At 37.6% G+C, this 21,199-nt stretch overlaps 1 protein-coding gene across 1 annotated transcript in view; it reads left to right on the forward strand.

Moving 5' to 3' along the window:
- Window positions 1–21,199, forward strand: part of LOC127410219 (acyl-CoA:lysophosphatidylglycerol acyltransferase 1-like) — a 67,421-nt gene that overhangs the window by 23,521 nt on the left and 22,701 nt on the right. The window contains exons 3-6 of the mRNA XM_051645371.1: window positions 2,654–2,772; window positions 7,797–7,892; window positions 8,304–8,580; window positions 15,338–15,464. Coding sequence (XP_051501331.1) covers window positions 2,654–2,772; window positions 7,797–7,892; window positions 8,304–8,580; window positions 15,338–15,464 — 619 coding nt within the window. The remainder of the gene's footprint in view (window positions 1–2,653; window positions 2,773–7,796; window positions 7,893–8,303; window positions 8,581–15,337; window positions 15,465–21,199) is intronic.

Below are 21,199 nucleotides of genomic sequence, written 5' to 3' on the forward strand. Positions count from 1 at the left end.
CTTCCTGAGCGGTATGATGGCTGCATGGCCCCATGGTGTTTATACTTGTGTACTAATGTTTGCACAGATGAACATGGTACCTTCAGGCGTTTGGTTACAACCTAAGTGTATGTAAACTTCTGACTTCATCTGTATGTATGACTTTTTCTTCTGATGAACACAAATAAAGATTTTTAGAAGAATATCTCCGCTCTGTATGTCCATGCAATGCAAGTGAATGGGCACTATTCACCTTTAACCACTCCAGTGGTTAAATCCATGTCTTCTGAAGCGATATGATAAGTGTGAGTGAGAAACGGATCAATACTTAAGTCCTTTTTAATTATCAGTATTCACTTTCACATTCTTCTTTTGTTTTTGGTGATTCACATTCTTCGTGCATTTCACCACCTACTGGGCAGGGAGGAGAATTTATAGTAAAAAAAAGACTTTAATGTTTCTCTGTCTCTAGATCAGTATTTAAGAAGTCTAGAAATACCTGTATTCTGTTATTTGTTGCACTGCGCCTGTTTTAGCCCAAGAATATAAGTCATCAACAGTGCTTGGAACACATCCAAAATTCGAATGTGCGTTTTTATCATAAATTCAACAAATATTTTGACAGCCTTAGTGTTGATTGAGAGATTATGCTTTCAAACAAAGCCAAGTGTGGCAGTGCTTTCAATATTTAGATTTTTATTGAATTTTACTCCACTGGTATTTGGTTCTTGTTAAAGTCATGCATGCCAGTGGATTAGGATAGCTTTTTATGGTGGAAAGAAAATGCAAAGCGGTACGAGAAACTCGGAAGCTTATCAGACCAGTACAAACTTGATTTACAAAATTAATTGATGTTGACTGAGGGCCAGCGAAAGGCTCATGTTCAATGATATAGAAATACATATCCATTGTAAAATCACTGTAACGCACAGCCTTTTATGGCTAATTGTTTTATAAAATATTTGTTATCTCTGAACAAATACTGTTGAAACAGTCAGACAGTGACCATTCTTTTTTTTATTTCTGTGGTAAAACTCAAGAATGTCTCAGTCTGAAATTGCACCAGCCCTGGTTGTAAGTAATTGCGAGAAGTCTGTAAGCAAATACTCTTAGTTAGTAGAAGGGTTTGTGGTTTGCAAACATGGGTGCACCATAACTTTTCATGTCAGGTGCCCTCAACCCCTCAGCTAGATACAGTGGAGGTGTTGTAATGGCTTATTTTTTGTGATCTTTGACTTGCTGATAACAGCAGAGGCTGTCATGCCATGACTCAACATGACCTCTAGGAGAGGACCGCTGGAATTCCTGCTCTTCACAGTGCTGTTTAAATACACCATCAAAGGCAAAGTACAGGAGAGGTGTGTAGGGGAGATTTCTGCCCTATTGTGCACTAACAAAGTGTCCTCTTTGTCTTTAAGTTATATTGCTTAACTAACCTTGAAAATGCAACGTTGACAAGCATAAAAGAGAATTTTTGAGTTGGTGTATTTGTGTTTACCATCAGATGATGCAATATCTTGAGAAGAGTGTAGCTGATGGCCAACATATTGGTAATTAGGGGTGTAAATTGGACGTTTCATCTCGATACAATCTTATATCGATTACTTGGCCTGCGATCTGATATTTGCAGATACTTCAAAGTCTGCCGCGATATGATTTCATTTTGATTCGATTCAGGGCCCTGCGATCGATATTCCGATATTATGTGCCTATTTTACACAGTCAATTAAATTTTTTTTTTTTTTAGCCCTCAAATGCAACCAAAATATAATTTGAATATTTTATTGAGCTCTCTGAAAAGTGCAAATTTAGTGTCCACATTGGGACATCTACAACAAAATAAGGTACTTCGGATGTTGAAAGAAACTATATAAAAATAATATAAAAAATAACGTCACACACAAGTGATCATCAATCGTTTGATTACATCTTATTTTTCAGTTCAATCCAATTCAAAGTACTTAACCATGACTTGTTTCAAACTGTCCTTGCTATCTGTGGTTTTCTTGGCTACAACTTCCAAATTTGTAATGAAAAATTCTGTTACAGTTAACTGGGTTAAATGTTAGTAAGGGTGTTGATGTGTAGATGTGTAAAGACTTATAACTGTTGCTGGAGCTGAGCATTTGTTTCTCTTACCCTTATTAGTGCTGTTCAGAATGTCAGCATTGTCAAGATGTTTCACATTATGGTTGAACTGCTCCATGGTACTTTACAATAGCAAATTCTCATGTAAAATTCAAATGGGTTATTAAAATAAAGGTGCATCTTAAAAAGAATTGTCTATATTGATATTTACATGTTGTATCGATAACATTTGGATCGTTGGTCATTGGATCGATGCATCGATCCAGATCGATGGATCGTTACACCCCTATTGGTAATACAATTCAATGATGACAAATGAGACATATGCAGACGTAAATAAATTACTATCAGAAACCTCTTTACAATAAACATGCCATGATTCAGTACATCACGATGCATCACAAAATCATAAGCGGTAACTAACACTTTTGTTCAGCCAAGTGGGGAGGTTCAAAATGACCAAATATCACCAGATTAATTGGTCTGACTGATAAATTGGTCCCATCATGGTTATTTATGTAAAGTTTGTAATTTGTTTCTTTGTTATTAAGACCCTTTCTATTGAATTTGTTTTCTCTGGCTATAGTAACAGAATGGGGTGATGATGTGAGAGCGATGTCTGAAGATGAAGCCATGGTTATAGTCAACCATCAAGCTACAGGAGATGTGTGCACCCTAATGATGTGCTTGCAGGACAAGGGCACGGTAAGCACTCCCCTAGTTGGCTTGGGGTAAACAATCTTTTGATGGTTGGGTTTGGCTAACCACTAGGGCTGTCAACAGGGCTGAGATACAATTTGAATTTTTATTACCAAAATTTTAATTATATTTAACATTAATACAGTTGGGGGGAGGGGGTGGGGGGCATCTGTGATATCAGCAGATTTTTCAATCAGCGTTATCTCTTAAGGCCCAAAGTGTACTTTGGTTAGACCCGAAGGCTAGGCGTCTGTGAACAGGATGCATGACACAAATTTTGTCATCAGCAGAGTGCTCTAGCATTGAATGCATGCAGGCCGATTTTTTTTTTTTTTTTAACTGTGCGTACTCTGAACGTGCAGAATACGCCTGGAATTATTTGCACTAATAATTGGGTCCACAAGGTGGCAACACGCAATTGAGCCGTTGCTTTTACGAAGAAGTGGAAGAAGATGTAATCGCCGGTAAACAAAAGACAATAAAGGTGTAAACAACAGTGGATGTGCACATCAAGAGCACTTGTGTGAGGAGGTTTGGAGATACCAGCATTTGTATAACTCTAGTCTGAAGGACTACAAAGACATTTTTATGGGTGTAAAATCTTGAAGAGAAATGGTCCAGTATCTCATAGCAGTCGTAGCGCGCATGCACCTATGTAGCCTTTGTATGCATGCACAGTCAAATAGAGTATACTTTCAAAGACTCTGCTTTGGGCTGTACGCAGATGCTAAGTGTTCGCGTCAAAACCGAAGTATACTTTGGACAGTCAGGAAGAACATTCTGTTTATTGTTCTCAACTGGCAAGTGAGATGCTGGCTTTAATATGCTGTTATGAGAAGGACTTTAGACCTATTAAAGTTCATTTGCAGACAGGGCTACCCTGCGTGACATCGCAGAAATAGAAATAGAAACCATGTCAAATATAGAATGCCCTGCCGCGTGTCGCTGTCACAGCTGGTTAGTACAAAAACTGTAATAAACATGGAAAAGATGCCTTTTTTTATCGTGTGTTGCGTCATGGTATGGACATGTTGTAATACTTTTTTAATACTTTTAGTTTGACAATGCATTGCTTTTGCTATGTTTACTCTTATCCACATTGGAACATAGTTTTCCTCCACCAGACTTTCGAAAACGCTCTTCATAACTGCATACTTTGGAAAACCATGTTGTTAGGAAAATGGATCTGTGTGGACATTAGGACTGGATATTGATACAGATTTTTCTATTCAATTCTGATTCACAAGCTTTCCATTAGATATTGATTCATTGTGGTACACTGTAAACTCTAATTAGTTGTCAAAAATTTGACATTTCAAGTACTTTTCAAGTGTTTTTATTGATGACAACTTTTAGGATTTAGAGTGTAATGATAACTTAATTCAAACTAGTTAGAATAGTAAAAGCTTAAGTTGAGTTAACTATTATTTTTTTTACAATTTGACATAACTATTATTATTCACAGTGTATATTTCAGTTACAATGTCCATTTTGCTTACATATGAAATAAATTATCTCCCAGCTTGTAATGTTAATTATACAGGGGACCTTCTAACTCGGTACATTACGAAAATAAAATAAATTTCACAAATTATATTGTTTTTCATCATTTTGGTCACATTTAATATTTTAAAAAATGTACAAATCCATGTATTTAATCAATAAATATATTACATTGCATATATTATATGCATAATTTATACTAGAGCCCGACCGATATGGGATTTTTGAGACCGATACCGAAAGTTCACTGATTACTGATATGGTGGCCGATATAGTTAATTTTTGAGCTGGGATGAAAACAGACCTTTTCCATGTGGATTGTTCACTGATTTTGCACTGATATGACTATGCAAAGGTACTCAGAAGGCTGCTTTCTTAAATATTTTTATCTAAGAATATTTGACATTATTATTATACATTGTCAACAAATTCTAGAAATGAACACTGAGAAAAAAAGAATAAATAAAAATAAAATAAATAGCTTAAAAAACATCAGTACAGTTCAGTATCAGTCAGTTGCTGACCATTAAAAATAAAGAATAAATAAAAATACAATAAATAGCTAAATAAACATCAGTACAGTATGTTTAGTATCAGTCAGTTGCTGACCATTAAAATAAAGAATAAATACAAATAAAATAAATAGCTAAATAAACATCATTACTGTTTAGTATCAGTCAAATGCTGATTATATTAATACTGCCAGTCAATTATTGGCAGTAAACAAGAAGCATTTACACCTGCCGAGTCAAGATAAACAGCGGCAGTGGTGTTACACCGTATTCTGTTATACAAGTTCAGGGGAAAATTTCAATGATGGAAAACCAGACTTTTAAATATTACATTTTATAAATGCAACGACTGGAATTGTTTGGTTGAAGGGGGTACCAAACTGTGAATCCTGAACAAAACAGTTTGGTGAATGCGTTTATACATTAGCTTCCACTCCGCTGATAAGCAATGAAAGTAGCTACGTGGTTAGCTAGTTAGCTATAAGCTCATTGTCACGGAGAGCAAAAGATGGACCAGCATTGCGTCTCACCAACTAGATAACAACGTAGCGTGAAATTAACACTCAACAGACACAATCCATCACCGCACCGTTGTCTGCTGAGCTGCAAAAAGATGCTCTGATGTTTACCTTTCAATCTGCTACATTACTGACTGCACTGACAAACTATAGCTGGCTAACAGCAAACAGACATGAGTGACATGTTTGTCAGGGACAGGGTTAACATTATATTAGTTATATTGAAAAGGGAAAATGATGTATTTCACAAACTAGTTAGCAACTTGCCAAGAAGACACCGTTCAAATCTGCACTGCTTATCTCGGCCCTGTCTGCAGATCCACCGTCAGTTCAGAGTCAGCTCTGTAAACAGTGGAGTCGGAGCGCGCTCTGCTGGACAAACTACGTAATGACACCAATCCTAAAGCAATGTTTTCTGCATTATATGTTCTGAAAAAAAGTTTTCATATCTGCACATATCGTTAAACATATACGCAGATACCGATATATTGGTGAAAGGCTAATATCGGCCGGTGTATCGGTCAGACACTTAAGTTATACTATTTACAAGTATTTACAGTGATTTTTTTTTTTTTAAAACATGTGCTTAAAATCAGTACTGTCTCTTTAAGAAAACAGGCTGTTCTATATAGAGCATGTGTAAATGAGCGCATATTAACTAAAAAGGACTCGAATGGCTTCTTTACCTCATCCATACTATTCATGATTAGAATTAAATGTTTAATTTTTGGTTGTTTTTGATCAAAAATGTATTGTAAAGAACAGAAAGTGTAATAAAAGAGACTTAATGACAAATGGATTGCGTCGATCTTGTCTTTGAACTCATTACACGAAATGAGTCAAATCAAACTTTTACTCTCAACACTCAGTGAAAGGATGCTGAACAACTTTGCCAGTGTATTACTCAGTCACTAGTAAGTAGGGGTGTGAATCTTTGGGTTCAAAGTTAAATCGATTAGAATCACGTTTCACAGGTTTTTGATTCAAAAACAATTTTTGCAAATCATCTGACTAGATTCAATTTCAAAGAAAAGAGAAAAGCAAACAAATAGATGACATAAATTTAAATGTTTTCTGCACACCAAGTCCCCAACTAAACAATGATACCAGTAAAATGGCACTATTTTATCTTATACAAAATAATGGCATAAAGTTTCCTCACAATTAAATCACTGTATTTCAGTAGTTACCCAGTGTCAGAAATTAACTTTTACATTTAGGATCAATATTTGCCCCCTGATTTTTGTCATTATTTACCTTTTATGAGGGCATAATTTTTTCTAACAATTTAAAACATAAAATGTGTCTTATCTGTTTGTGTCAAAATGTCAATTTAATCAATTAATACAAATTTATTATTATTATTATTATTATTATTATTATTATTATTATGTCTGAGAATGTGTTACGTCTTACCCTAAAATGACATCAATTATATCAGAAGTTACAAATAAAAAAACAGAAGAATTCATTATGAGGGTATTTTTTGCCCCCACATTTAGAATTTCGGGAGCATTTTAATGATTTTTAATGCCATTTTTGCCCCAAGCTCCCCTTAATTTCAGACCATGTTGTGGCCACACAGCGAGTTAGCAGCTGTATCAAAAAGTTTGATGCCATTTGACTCGCGTCAAGAGCGCTACTGCAAGCTGTCATTTGCTTGTGAGATAGTGGCCATCCGGAGGCGATATCAGACATAATGTGCTTGAAAGACTCTGAAAGCTGCTCAGAAAAAGTTTCAGTGAAAGTTACGGATGGAACGGAGATTAGACGCGATCCCATGAAGGGCGATGGAAGAGTTCAGTGTGCGTCTGTGAGGGGAAAGCTGGATGAAGAGAATCGCACATGTAACTAATTTAATATTTATATTTTCTAAAATATTGTATACTAATTTGCTGAATTGAGATTCATTTGATTAACTGTTTAAATTATTGACCAACCTTAACTATTCTCGATTCAAAAATCATATTTCAAGATCAGTACATATGAATAGGCAGGATTAGTAATCGATGCATCGAGAAAACCAGTGAATCGTTACACCCATACTGGTAAGTGAAATACGAACATTTACCAGCCAGTGGCTAATCACGGACATTTTTAGTCACATAGCATGAAATTTGGTCTCTTATGCGTAATTTACTCCCATTGTAGAGTTGCGCAAATTGTAAAAGATTGATCTTTGGGATTTAAGAATCGATTTTGAGATTGTTCAAATGAAGATCCTGATGCATAGGAAAATCTATATTTTTACCCAGTCTTAGTGGATGTGGCCTGAGTCATAGCCAGTGCTCGGCCCACATCTAAAATTCGAATGCACAATATTGCATTTTTAGCTTATATTTTACAACTATTTAAGTTTCAAATTTTAATTTGACAGCCTTAGTGAACCCTGATCTGATGTTGTAAATTGTATGTTACTTCTATTTAAGGCTTGTCACACTGATGATATTCCAGATTGTAATCAGACAGCAAAACTAATCCTCATGCTCTTGTCCAGGTTGTACAAAAGATGATGTGGTTGATGGACCATGTTTTTAAATATACCAATTTTGGGCTCGTGTCCCTGATTCATGGAGATTTCTTCATTAGGCAGGTAAGTGCACTGAAAAGTAAATATGGATGTTTTGTAACATAATTAGAGCTGGAAAAGAGAGTTGATACCGTAGCTTTGCCGAGTTCTGTTAATTGTACACAATTACTGCTAATTGTCACCACTGCTGTCTAATAATTACATTATGTACATACTCCTCATGAAAGTATGGCAAAAAGTCAACTTCTTTTAGCCATGACATAAATCAGTTAAACAGGTTGCTCAGCTTCTTAGCCAAATCTTTACGGTATTTGGTCCACAGACCTCTGAAGTAGAGGGTCTCATTACTCTCTGGTTATCTGATGCTTTTCATGAAGACCCAAACATATGAAATGGCTATTAGTGCAAAAGAGAAATGTTGTTGAACTTGGACAAGTTGGACACTGATACAAACTTATGTTGCATTACCAACAGGGCAAAGCACATCGAGAAAAACAGCTAGTTTACCTGAAGGATCACCTGGACAAGTATTACTACAGTAGAGACAGGAAGTGGATTGTGCTGTTTCCTGAGGGCGGGTTCCTAAGAAAGAGGCGAGAGACAAGTCAGTCCTTTGCCAAAAAGAATGACTTGCCTTACTTGACTCATGTAACACTGCCACGGTTGGGGGCCACACAGATTATCCTGAAGAGCTTGGGACCCCAGCAGGAAAACGGTATCCTGGGAACAGAAGGAAGTCTGCCAGATCAGTGTAAGCAACAAAATCACTTGATGATCCATGATGTAATATTTTATTTTTTATTTTTAGGTCAAACAGCTTAATTGCTCTTCAACTTTATTGTCCAAACTTCACAATGTGATGCACAAACCGCATGGACTACTTTTATAATACTTTTATAATTGTCCTTTTTTTTAAGCTTTAAACCGTCTGCCAAATTCAATAATGCTGCTCCTTTTGTGTTTCGCATAAGAAATAATGTCATACGGGTTTGGAACAACATGAAGGTCAGTAAATTGACCATTTTAATTTTTGAGTGAGCTATCCCTTTTAAATGCACAAATATAACTCATATTTTCCCCATAACTTCTAATTACTGCATGCTTGAATTTTTTATTTTTTCTGGAGCACAGTCCTGCTTTTACCTCAGAGTATTTATTTGCTTTGCTTAATGAAGGGCTTGATTTTATTGAGTTAACTAATGGAGATGTTAGATTCTGACAGGCTTGGCTTCAAAACACAGAAACATCAAGCCTGATAAAACAAGATGCAGTTGAAGTCAGAAGTTTACATACATTTTAGGTTGAAGTCATTAAAACAAATTTTTTAACCACTCCACGGATTTAATAGCAGACTATAGTTTTGGCAAGTCATTTAGGACCTCTACTTTGTGCATAATACAAGTAATTTTTCCAACAATTGTTTACAGACAGATTGTTTCACTTTTAATTGACTATATCACAATTTCAGTGGGTCAGAAGTTTACATACACTAAGTTAACTGTAACTTTGAGCAGCTTGGAAAATTCCAGAAAATGATGTCAAGCCTTTAGACAGTTAGCCAATTAGCTTCTGATAGGAGGTGTACTGAATTGGAAGTGTACCTGTGGATGTATTTTAAGGCCTACTTTCAAACTCAGTGCCTCTTTGCTTGGCATGATGGGAAAATCAAAAGAAATATGCCAAGACCTCAGAATAAAACATTGTGGACCTCCACAAGTCTGGTTCATCCTTGGAAGCAATTTCCAAATGTCTGAACGTTCATCTGTACAAACAATAGTACGCAATTATAAATACCATGGGACCACGCAGCCATCATACCACTCAGGAAGGAGACACATTCTGTCTCCTAGAGATGAACGTAGTTTGGTACGAAAAGTGCAAATCACTGCCAGAACAACAGCAAAGGACCTTGTGAAGATGCTGGAGGAAACAGGTAGACAAGTATCTATATCCACAGTAAAACGAGTCCTATATCAACAAAACCTGAAAGGCTGATCAGCAAGGAAGAAGCCACTGCTCCAAAACTGCCATAAAAAATCCAGACTAGAGTTTGCAAGTGCACATGGGGACAAAGATCTTACTTTTTGGAGAAATGTCCTCTGGTCTAATAAAACAAAATTTGAACTGTTTGGCCATAATGACCATCATTATGTTTGGAGAAAAAAGGGTGAGGCTTACAAGAAGAACACCATCCCAACCGTGAAGCATGGGGGTGGCAGCATCATGTTGTGGGGGTGCTTTGCTGCAGGAGGGACTGGTGCACTTAACAAAATAGATGGCATCATGAGGACGGAAAATTATGAGGATATATTGAAGCAACATCTCAAGGCATCAGCCAGGAAGTTAAAGCTCGGTCGCAAATGGGTCTTCCAAATGGACAATGACCCCAAGCATACCTTGTGGCAAAATGGCTTAAGGACAACAAAGTCAAGGTATTGGAGTGGACATCGCATAGCCCTGACCTCAATCCGATAGAAAATTTGTGGGCAGAATTGAAAAAGCTTGTGCGAGCAAGGAGGCCTACAAACCTGACTCCGTTACACCAGTTCTGTCTGGAGGAATAGCCCAAAATTCTAGCAACTTATTGTGAGAAGCTTGTGGAAGGCTCCCCAAAATGTTTGACCCAAGTTAAACAATTTAAAGGCAAGTGTATGTAAACTTCTGACCCACTGGGAATGTGATGAAAAAATAAAAGCTGAAATATATCATTCTCTCTACTATTATTCTGACATTTCACATTCTTAAAATAAAGTAGTGATTCTAACTGACCTAAGACGGAATGTTTTCTACGATTAAATGTCAGGAATATTAAAAAACTGAGTTTAAATGTATTTGGCTAAGTTGTATGTAAACTTATGACTTAAACTGTAATTAGCTATTTGTATTATTTCCCTGTAAATATGTGCAGACAGCCATCGCAATCTCTCTGAATTACATTTAAAGGCTTCCTTACGCAGAAAGCACATTTTTTTAAATCATCTTAATTTTAAATTGTCTTTTGCAGATTTGTTATTACAACCAACCGTTTAAGAGGGTCTTTTATTAGATATGAAGAGATTATCCAAGACAACTGTTCATGTTGTTCCATACCTATACAGTGCAAGCAGTCAAGCTCCAAAAACTGTGAAGATTTAAAAATGACTCATTTAATCTTTTAATGAAGTTTAAATAATTTAAATTGAGGTTTGTTCTTCACACAAGGCATAATATTGCACGAGTCTTATGAAATATTTTCTGGACGCTTTTATGGTGCTTTTTGTCTTTTTTGGAGCTTTGAAATTGTTTTCCGCTTAATCACGATCTTCATCTGAATGATCCAGATGCCGATTCTTAAAATCCTAAAATTGCTCTTGTCTTTCAATCACTCGCAACTAAAAATGTCTGTGATTAGCTGCTAATTTTTCAGATTTTACTCACCAGTGTGTGAGTAGTGTATTGGTGAAGAAGTTCAGCACTGAGCTCTTTTCACTGCATGCTGCGAGTAAAAGTTTGGATTCACTCCTTCCGTTTAATGTGTGTCCAAAGACTAGATCTACCCAATCCATTTGTAATTGAATAATGTGTCTTAATGCCCTTTCTTTTTTCTACAGTCAGTTCTTGATCAAAAACAACAAAAGAAACATTGAATTCTAATCACACATAGAATGGATGCTGTGAAGAAGCCATTCAACCAAAACACTTCTGTCAAAGTCCCTACCGCTGGTTTTAAAGAGACGGTACCTTTGTAGCACGTGTTCTACATATCAATGTAAATACTTGTAAATAGTACAAATTAGTAGGGGTATAACGGTTTATCTTGGCATGATGCATCACAGTTAAAAAACGTGATGATGCGCATCGTGGCATCGTTCATTATTTTAGCGTCTGTTCTATCCAATACGCGCAACGTCCTAAACCTACGTAAGGCGGGCATACAAATGGAAACCGCTTTATTGTGCACAAGGAGCTCTAAAATACGATTGCACACTAGCAGCAACAGGTGTTGTATGATGAGTTCGGCTGAAACTGCTGAAACTGAAACGAGCAGCGGGAGAGAGACGCGTCTTTTCAGCGCATGGGATTGAATCTCTTTTTGAGCGATCTGTAAAGGTTTAATGGTAGTGCCATATCAATCTACTCTATGTAATGCTGAATATTACGTATAATAATGCTATGGGGGAATATAATCCTAATGTCAAATGTCTGATTGATTTCATCAGCAAATTATTATTTAACTGGATAAGCATGCCATTAAATATGTATTTTTGAAAATAATATTTACAGTGAGCTAAAACATTATGACCACTCACAGGTGAAGTGAATAAAGTTGATCATCTCCTAACAAGGCCACATGTCAAGGTCAGGGTAGATTAGAAGGCAAGCGAACAATCAGTTCTCGTAGTCGATATGTTGAATGCATGAGAAATGGGCAGGAGTAAAGACCTGAGCAACTTTGACAAGGGTCAAATTGTTCTAGCCAAACGACTGGGTCAGAGCATCTCTGAAATGGCAAGGCTTGTGGGGTGCTCCCGGTCTGTAGTGGTGAGTACCTACCGACAGTGGTCCGAGGAGGGACAAACCGGCAACAGGGTGTTGGGCACCCAAGGCTCATCAACACGTGAGAGCAACGAAGGCTATCCCGTTTGGTCTGAACCGACAGAAGTACTACTGTGGCAGAAGTTACAGAAAATGTTAATGATGGTTACGGGAGGAATGCGTCACAACACACAGTGCATTGCACCCTGCTGCGTAGCCACAGACCAGTCAGAGTGCCCATGATGACGCCTGTCCACCGGCGAAAGCACCTACAGTGGGCACGTGAGCATCGGAACTGGACCTTGGAGCAGTGGAAGAAGGTCTTCTGGTCCGTTGAGTCCCGTTTTCTTTTACATCACGTGGACGGCCGTGTACGTGTGCACCGTTTACTTGGGGAAGTGATAGCACCAGGATGCACTGTGGAAAGACGATAAGCCAGTAATGCTCTGGGCAATGTTCTGCTGGGAAACCCTGGGTCCGGTCATTCATGTGGAGATCAATTTGACACGTGTCACCTACCAAAACATCGTTGCAGACCAGGTACACCCTTTCAATGGCAATGGTATTCCCTGATGGCAGTGGCCTCTTTCAGCAGGATAATGAGCCCACCCACACTGCTCGCATTGTTTGGGAATGGTTTGAGGAACATGATGAAGAGTTCAAGGTGTTGACTTGGCCTCTAAATTCCCTAGATCTCAATCAGATTGAGCATCTGTGGGATGTGCTGGACCAACAAGTCTGATCCAGGTGGTCATAATGTTTTGACTTATCGGTGTAGATGTAATCAGAGACAATATTATTTAAAAGAATAATAATAATAATAATTGTATCAAATATTGTAAATGTATGTTATCAGTGACAGTGTGTAAGCAGCATATGTATCTAACATAAGTCTGTATTTTCAGCAAACAGAATTATTAGCTAATATTTCCATTTGGTGTCACCATTGACCTGTTCTGGGCTGATCTTTAATCCCAGTACATCTCTGATGGATCATTTAGCACTTTTAAGAACGGTACTTTTAGCTTAATTTTAAAGGGAAGGAATTGTTTTGCATGTCTTTAAGTAATAATAATAAAAAAACTTTCAATCTTAAATTTTCTTGATTCAGGCTTAGTTTAAAGAATCGTGAACCAAACCGTGAGTTCAGTATCATGAGCCAAATCGTGAGATGAGTGAATTTTTACACTCCTACAAATTAGGCATGTGAACAATGTGATACTGTGTGCTAGTCATATTCGTTACTGTCAAGCTCCAAAAATGATATAAAAGAACCATTAAAAAAAACATTAAAGCAGTTCATATGACTTGTGCATTTTATTCAAAGCCACTTGAAGATGTGCAATAGCTCTGTGAATCACAAAAGGCTGTGTTTTATAAGTAAATATATAGTATGCGCAGCATCAGCGCGTTAGTGAATGTTCAGAATGTCAAAATAAAAGCCCAAAGGTTTTAAAGTTATAGGTGCATGATTGAATATAGTACTATTGTATTTAAAATTCTAAGTCAATGTTAATAATAATAATAATTTATTGTTATACTCATTATTTGTTTACAATTTATAACAATATTTAAGTTGAATGGGTTTCAAAAAATAACTTTGTGAATGAAAAGTGGACTGATATCTTACAACTAAATTGAACAAAAAAGAGATCTGAATCCTTTAAAGTCCAGATACAAGTCTTTTCCACTGAAGAGTTGTACTGGAATTCCTGTTAATTTTGCTGCTACATTATCCAGTATACTAGTTAATAATAAAGTGTTTCTTAATAAGCTATATATTTATATTGAAATAATGTGTAGTTAGAGGTTTGTGTTTCTTTACATATTAAAGAGTACTCCCTATTAGTTCCACACAATAATGTAAAGATATTCTAAACTGATTATGCAAAAAAACAACACTGGTATCGGATCGGTATCGGCCGATACTGAGATTTCAGATATCGGATAGGAAGAGAAAAAGTGGTATCACTGCGTCCCTAATATAAATATATATATATGCAACATTATATATACAATTTCAAGACATTATATGTATTGAGGAAATAAATGGAATTTGTATATTTATAAAAAGCTAAGACTAAAATAATGAGAAACTAATGATTATATAAAAATTTTTTAAATTAATATTTCCGTAATTTACCAAATAGAAGGTCCCCTGTATAATTAATAACAGCATTAGCTGAAAGAGAAATTATTTCATACTTAATGTAAGAAAAATGCACATGAAAACTTAAATATACCCAAGTGAATTTGAATTGACAGCTTGTGAATCTAATTGAATCATGATATTGTGATGTGTCGTGTTGTGAGGTGGCTGGAGAAACCAAGCCCTAGTCATTCAGTTCATTTTTTAGTAACCTGAGTGCATGAAAAGGCAATTGTCCATTCAGCTGAGAAGATGCTGTAAAATACTTCAAGGTCAAGGTTTTATTATCAAGTTTATTATCCTCTGTAGTTACTGAAGGTAGCCCTTATGTTGAAGTTGTCTAAATTGCTGCTCCTTTCTTCCTTGAACTCCTTTGCAATGATGGCAATAGCTTTGTCATCACTTATTTGAATCTCATCTAGTTTATAATAGAAAAATGAAAGTTATTTTTTTCCACATTCACATTTCCATTGTAATAGTACATGTGTTTTATCTATTTTTTTTTTTTACCTGAATGACTGAGGTGCTTCTTCCCTTCCACTGTGGCGATCAAACCTTATTTGCACTTGCATTCAGTTCAAAGTTTTCAAATGTGTCACGATTAGTCACAAGACATTAGAACAATTGATATTTGGCATCACTGACATAAGATTTGAGAGCTACAGCCGAGGGAAGAGTGTTCACAAGTGAGTTGGATCTGTAGATACCTTGCATTAAAGCATGTGATTTTTCATAGTGCTTTTTCGTTTCATTTTTGATGTGAATAGGCCTTGAAGTTAACATTAGTAAAGCTCTTTCTTGGACACAGTCACTCACTCAAGTCACTGTATCTACCCACTTTCAGGTAACAGATCTAAAGGACTACAGTGGGTAATAGATATGACCATAGCATACCCTAATGCAAGACCCATGGACATTCAGACATGGATTTTTGGCTATAGAGATCCAACAGTCACACACGTGCACTACAGGTAAGACATGTGTCCAACTCTAATAGCGCTAAAAATGTTGTATTTTTAAGCTACAAAGGCAATGCAGCAGCTGCAAGATAATCTCTGACTGCAAGTACTGAGGAAATGTCATTAGAGGCTAGATATTGTGCCGAAAATACTGAATACAGAGAAAGAAAAACAAAAGCGAAAGCTCTTACAACACCGTTTAAGATGTTTACATGACCTTACAGCATGTCCTAACCCTGCATGACGTGACAAAGTGACAAGCTCTTCAGTGTAAATCTCATGCGTTAGCCCCGCCTATAGTGAAATCCAATTGGTCCAAAATTCCACTCCACAGAACTGTATATACAGCGCAACAGTATGGTCCGGAAGTACAAATCCCTTTAATTTATTCCATAGACTAACTGATTTTCAACGATAACTTATAAACCTTTAAAGACAGACCTACCGTGAGCTCCAAGGTTCTTCATCGATAGTATATGCTTCCTTTGAAGCCATCCGTCTGCGTTATTTCAACTTAATTGCTTAAAAATCGTATTTGATAGTGGAATTCATGGTAAACAACTACATTACCCATGGTCCAGCAGCGAAAGCATCACCAATCAGAGAATTGGCAACCAACCAAGCCCGTAAAACGTGCCTCAGAGCGACCGCCCACTCCCATGATGCACTGTGAATAACATAATCAAGTCGGTGTCTCTTCACCCTTAAACTACTTATCTACTTGTACATATCAGAATATTTAGCAATTAACATAAAATACATTGTTTCTATGCTTAACAACCTAAAATCGGTGGCCTGGGTAGCGCAGTGGTAAAATGCGCTGGCTACCACCCCTGGAGTTCGCTTGCTCGCTAGTTCAAATCCCAGGGCGTGCTGAGTAACTCCAGCCAGGTCTCCTAAGCAACCAAATTGGCCCGGTTGCTAGGGATGGTAGAGTAACATGGGGTAAACTCCTCGTGGTCGCTATAATGTGGTTCGTTCTCGGTGGGGCGCGTGGTGAGTTGAGCGTGGTTGCCGCGGTGGATGGCGTGAAGCCTCCATACACACTGTCTCCGTGGCAACGCACTCAACAAGCCACGTGATAAGATGTGCGTGTTGACGGTCTCAGACGCGGAGGCAACTGGGATTCGTCCTCCGCCACCCGGACTGAGATGAATCACTACGCGACCACGAGGACTTAAAAGCACATTGGGAATTGGGCATTCCAAATTGGGGAAAAAAAAACAACAATCTAAAATCAATAGTTTTATATTCAATGACATAATTCGCAATGCTTCATGGGGTTGTAGTTTGTGCCCTCGTGAAAGATGGCAAGTACACAGTCTTGTGCCTTTGTCTTTATGTCAGATTTTCAAATACTTTTTTGCCTCAAGACAAAGTTTTTAATGTCGTGATTTACCTTGGAGCTGGTTAGTTTGGTTCATGGCTTACAACTTTTTTTATGAAGGATTTTATGAAAAGCCTATTGAAGAAATTAATGGGAAAATTACTTCCGAAACCCAGACGGCTGAATAAGTGGACGGGCACTGTTGCGCTCTATTAAGCATCAAATATGTTCTTATTGGCTGTGATTATGTTTGTTGCACAGCAGGTGTTGCTTTCATTGTGGACAGCCAAAATACTTGTCTGGAAATGTGTTACATTGCGCCTGGTTGGGACACAAATGTTGTGCGTTGTCTGCTTAAGCATAACCGACGCATTTGAATGCACACAGTAGCGATTAACTATTCTGCTGAGAACTCAAAACTCACTGAACTTAAGCACTGATTCATAGAGGCAGGCCTCCGCACTGTTATGATCTATCTCAGAGAAGACATGCGAGTACAAGATATGATACAAATGATGAAATGGAAAGTGTTACTCATATAAGAAAAGAGATTAGAAAATTATTATATTTCTGAACCCAGAGCTTAAAGGATTAGTTCTCCCAAAAATGAAAATTCAGTCATTGTTTACTCACCCCTGTGTTGTTATAACCCTGTATGACTTTCTTTTTCTTAACACAAAGGGAGAAATTGTGAAAAAATGTTGTGCTCAGTGATGTCATACAGTGGTGGTTTATGGTGATCACCTCTTCAAGCTTAAAAAAAAAAAAAAAAGCAGTTATATTACATGCACTGCCCTCCATCAGCCTGTTGCAAAATTATGATCATTTCAGATTTCGACAGAGCAGAATCAGAAGTAAATTTAATACATTTCTTGCAAAAGTTGTTTACATGGTGCATTTACACAGATTTTGAAGAGGTATAAATGCAATCCAATAATTGATCCTAACAATAGTATTTCATTCATTTTTTATGAGAAAAAAAAAGAAATAGTTGAGTCAAGTTGAACATGACGAATGTCATTACTTGCACATGCCTCTTAAGATTAATTCCGTAACTGTAATGTAATTTGTTAAGAGAACCGCACTACAATGTGTGTTTTGCGCTATATATTCTAAAGAACCAGCTCAGAGTCATTCTTTTGGGAATCAGACAACACTCAGTAAGTTGTTTGTTTGCTCTATAGCAGGGGTCGGCAACCTTTTTGACATGGCGTGCCAATTTTTTTATTTTATCCCCTTTTCTCTCCAATTTTGGAATGCCCAATTCCCACTACTTACTAGGTCCTTGTGCTGGCGCGGTTACTCACCTCAATCCGGGTGGCGGAGGAAAAGTCTCAGTCGCCTCCGCTTCTGAGACTGTCAATCCGCGCATCTTATCACGTGACTCATTGTGCATGACACCAAAGAGACTCGCAGCATGTGGAGGATCATGCTACTCTCCGTGATCCACGCACAATTTACGACGCGCCCCATTGAGAGCGAGAACCACTAATCGCGACCACGAGGAGGTTACCCCATGTGACTGTACCCTCCCTAGCAACCGGGCCATTTTGGTTGCTTAGGAGACCTGGCTGGAGTCGCTCGGCATACCCTGGATTCGAACTCCCGAATCCAGGGGTGGTAGTCAACATCAATACTGACTGAGCTACCCAGGCCCCCCACCATGGTGAATTCTTGAATTAATTACCATGCACTTCTAGCAGGGGTGTAGATTCCGGGGGGGGGAGGTAACCGCCCCAATAATCAAAACAAGCAAGTACAACCCCCCACTATTTATACCATGTTCAATGGAAACATGTACATGCTTCACACTACAACCCCCCACCCCCCCCCACACACACACACACACACACACACACACACACACACACACACACTGGTCTTCAATGTGTAATTAATACTTTTTAAAAAGCTACTAAAGTTACCCAGTCAAGAGCAGTGAGTGGTTTTCTTGTTATGTTTGTTTGATTATTATAATGACACACTAGACAGCAGCAGGTCTATTAGCTTACATTTATACTTACAAGTCCAACATTTTAATACAAATCCACTTTTTCTCCGCTGTTTATGTTCACTTTCAACATCACTCTCTGTGTTTACCTGAATACCTCAACAAGACGGGCATTTGGGCGGAATTTTGAAATGTATTTGACCATTCAGGTGCGCATTAGCGTGAGCATTTTCAGCACACACACATACACCGCCTGTCAATCAAACAGGGCGCAGCTGTTACTAGATCACTAGCGAATTATAAAATTATGTGCTCTGGATTATTTTCAACAGCAGAATAGGAATATGACCTTTCTAATAAGTGACACAGACCTAGGCTATCACAAATATAGCCGGTTAATTTTCCGTTATTGACATTTTAATCAGTCTGTTTGTCCGGTCGGGCAAGTAAAATTCTCTTTCTCTTGCCTCTTCAAAAATCCACTTGTCCCGGACAAGCGTTAATGTCGAGCCTTGACATTAACTATTGTATTCAACATTCTCAGATAACAGTTTTTTCTTCTGCAGTATAGCTCCTAAAGCTATGTTGTTTTAAAGGAGTTTCAGATATAATTTTGGAAAACAAGCCAAAAAAGACTAATCAAAACGTATTTTGTTCTGTATAATAGGCTTAGACACGCTCTCACCTTTATGTTCACTTCGATCCATCTTTAACTCACAAAAAACATACTTTCTCTTATTAATAGTGCCGTGTATCGCCAGTTTTCTTCACGATAAGATACACACAGTGAACGTGACACATACAGTACATTAAGATTCACTACGTTGCGAGCCATCACGTTATAATCTAGCTTCAGCAAATGCACGCGAGTGATGAGCGTCCCCGCGCCAGATTGTGCATCAGCCGGGAGAAGACTCAATCTCTTCCCCGGTCACTTCACGCAATTCATAGACGTGGCACTGACCGCACAGAGAAATGCCAGTTTCTGAGTTTCATAACCCTTTTCCTTGCTTTAACAAAGATGCTTTAAAGATATAATGCCGGGGTTTTTCATTGCGAAACGGAATGCGAAAGTCTGTCGTTCGAGAATTGGACTACAATGGAATGGAATGAACCGAACAGCATTGCAGGAAACACTTTCAGGAGTATTATAGTAGTGTTCCATCTGCATCGACAGAAAATTGCTCTCTCAATAACCGTTAACGGAACGGAAAGTCATGAAAATCACACTGTTTTGGTATTTTAAAAAGAAAAAAAATGTGAATCCATTTTGAACAAGAACTGGTTCGTATTTACAAATTAATTTGCCTTTATGCAAATTATTGGGAAACTCGCCACCAGTGTAGTAACGCTATGTCAGCGTACCCGTTCTACCAGATAAACACACACTTTTTTTTTTTTTTTTATTGGTTCCATGCACCAACTAGCCAGAACTGTCACTACCCAAGCCCACTGTCAGAACCAGCAACAGTCCTTATTCTGAGACCTCATAATTTAGAAATTAAGCATTGGTCATATTGGGCCAGCAAACTGCCTTTCTTTCACAAAGCGACAGATTGTTTTTGTTTCCTTCACTCTGCACACTCTGTCTGTTGTTCTGCTTTCTGCGTGCTGATCCTGTCAGAGTTCAGGGAAAAGTGCTGTGATTTATGAGCACCTCACAGTTTATTTGCTCATCAGCTCTCTGGCTGCAGTTTTATATCCACATCTGCCGTAGAACAGCCTCAATGGCAAAACAAGAAACGTAAGTGTCAAGTAAATGAAGTTTCACAAGAAAAGTACATTTATTTAGTGTCACATAAAAAAAGATGTTCACACAAAAATAAAAATTCTGTCATTATTTACTCACCCTAATGTGAAACTCATATAACTGACTGACTTCTGTGGATTTGCAACAATGTAATTGACTAGTGACTGTTCTGTCAAGCTCGAAAAAGGACAAAAAAACACCATAAAACCTGAAATCTAACAAATGTCTCTGCTAAAGGGGCACTATTGCCCTTTTCACACATAGCCCTATGAGAGGACTTGAGTCTGATATGAATTCTGACTGACAGACATCCTCTGCGAGCTCTTGTTTTTCCTGCCACATGAATAGATTATGGCCATCTGTCAGATCAAATACAATGAGCTCATACATGTTCAAACAATGCGTTGCTCTTTATCCTTGGTTCATAGCACCATGGTTTGCATAAGTAAACTATTTAGTGTAGACTCAGTAATGTTAGGGGTGTGCCAGTAGAAAGCAGAGTTTCTATTGCGGTTGTGCAGAATGCTGCCACGTGGTAGAAATAAATAAGAGCTTGTATTGTGTGGAATTGAGCATCCGATAAGCTCACTTAGTTACTGTTGCTAATGCCATCAGGCTTTTCTATCAACACTTATTTATAATGGAGTGATGATTTAATGCTAAATAAATTCAAAGCACTTAATCATAGTCATCTAAAAAGACAAATTTTGTTTGGATTA

Source organism: Myxocyprinus asiaticus, chromosome 19 (genome assembly GCF_019703515.2).
Source record: "Myxocyprinus asiaticus isolate MX2 ecotype Aquarium Trade chromosome 19, UBuf_Myxa_2, whole genome shotgun sequence".
Taxonomy (NCBI): Eukaryota; Metazoa; Chordata; class Actinopteri; order Cypriniformes; family Catostomidae; genus Myxocyprinus; species Myxocyprinus asiaticus.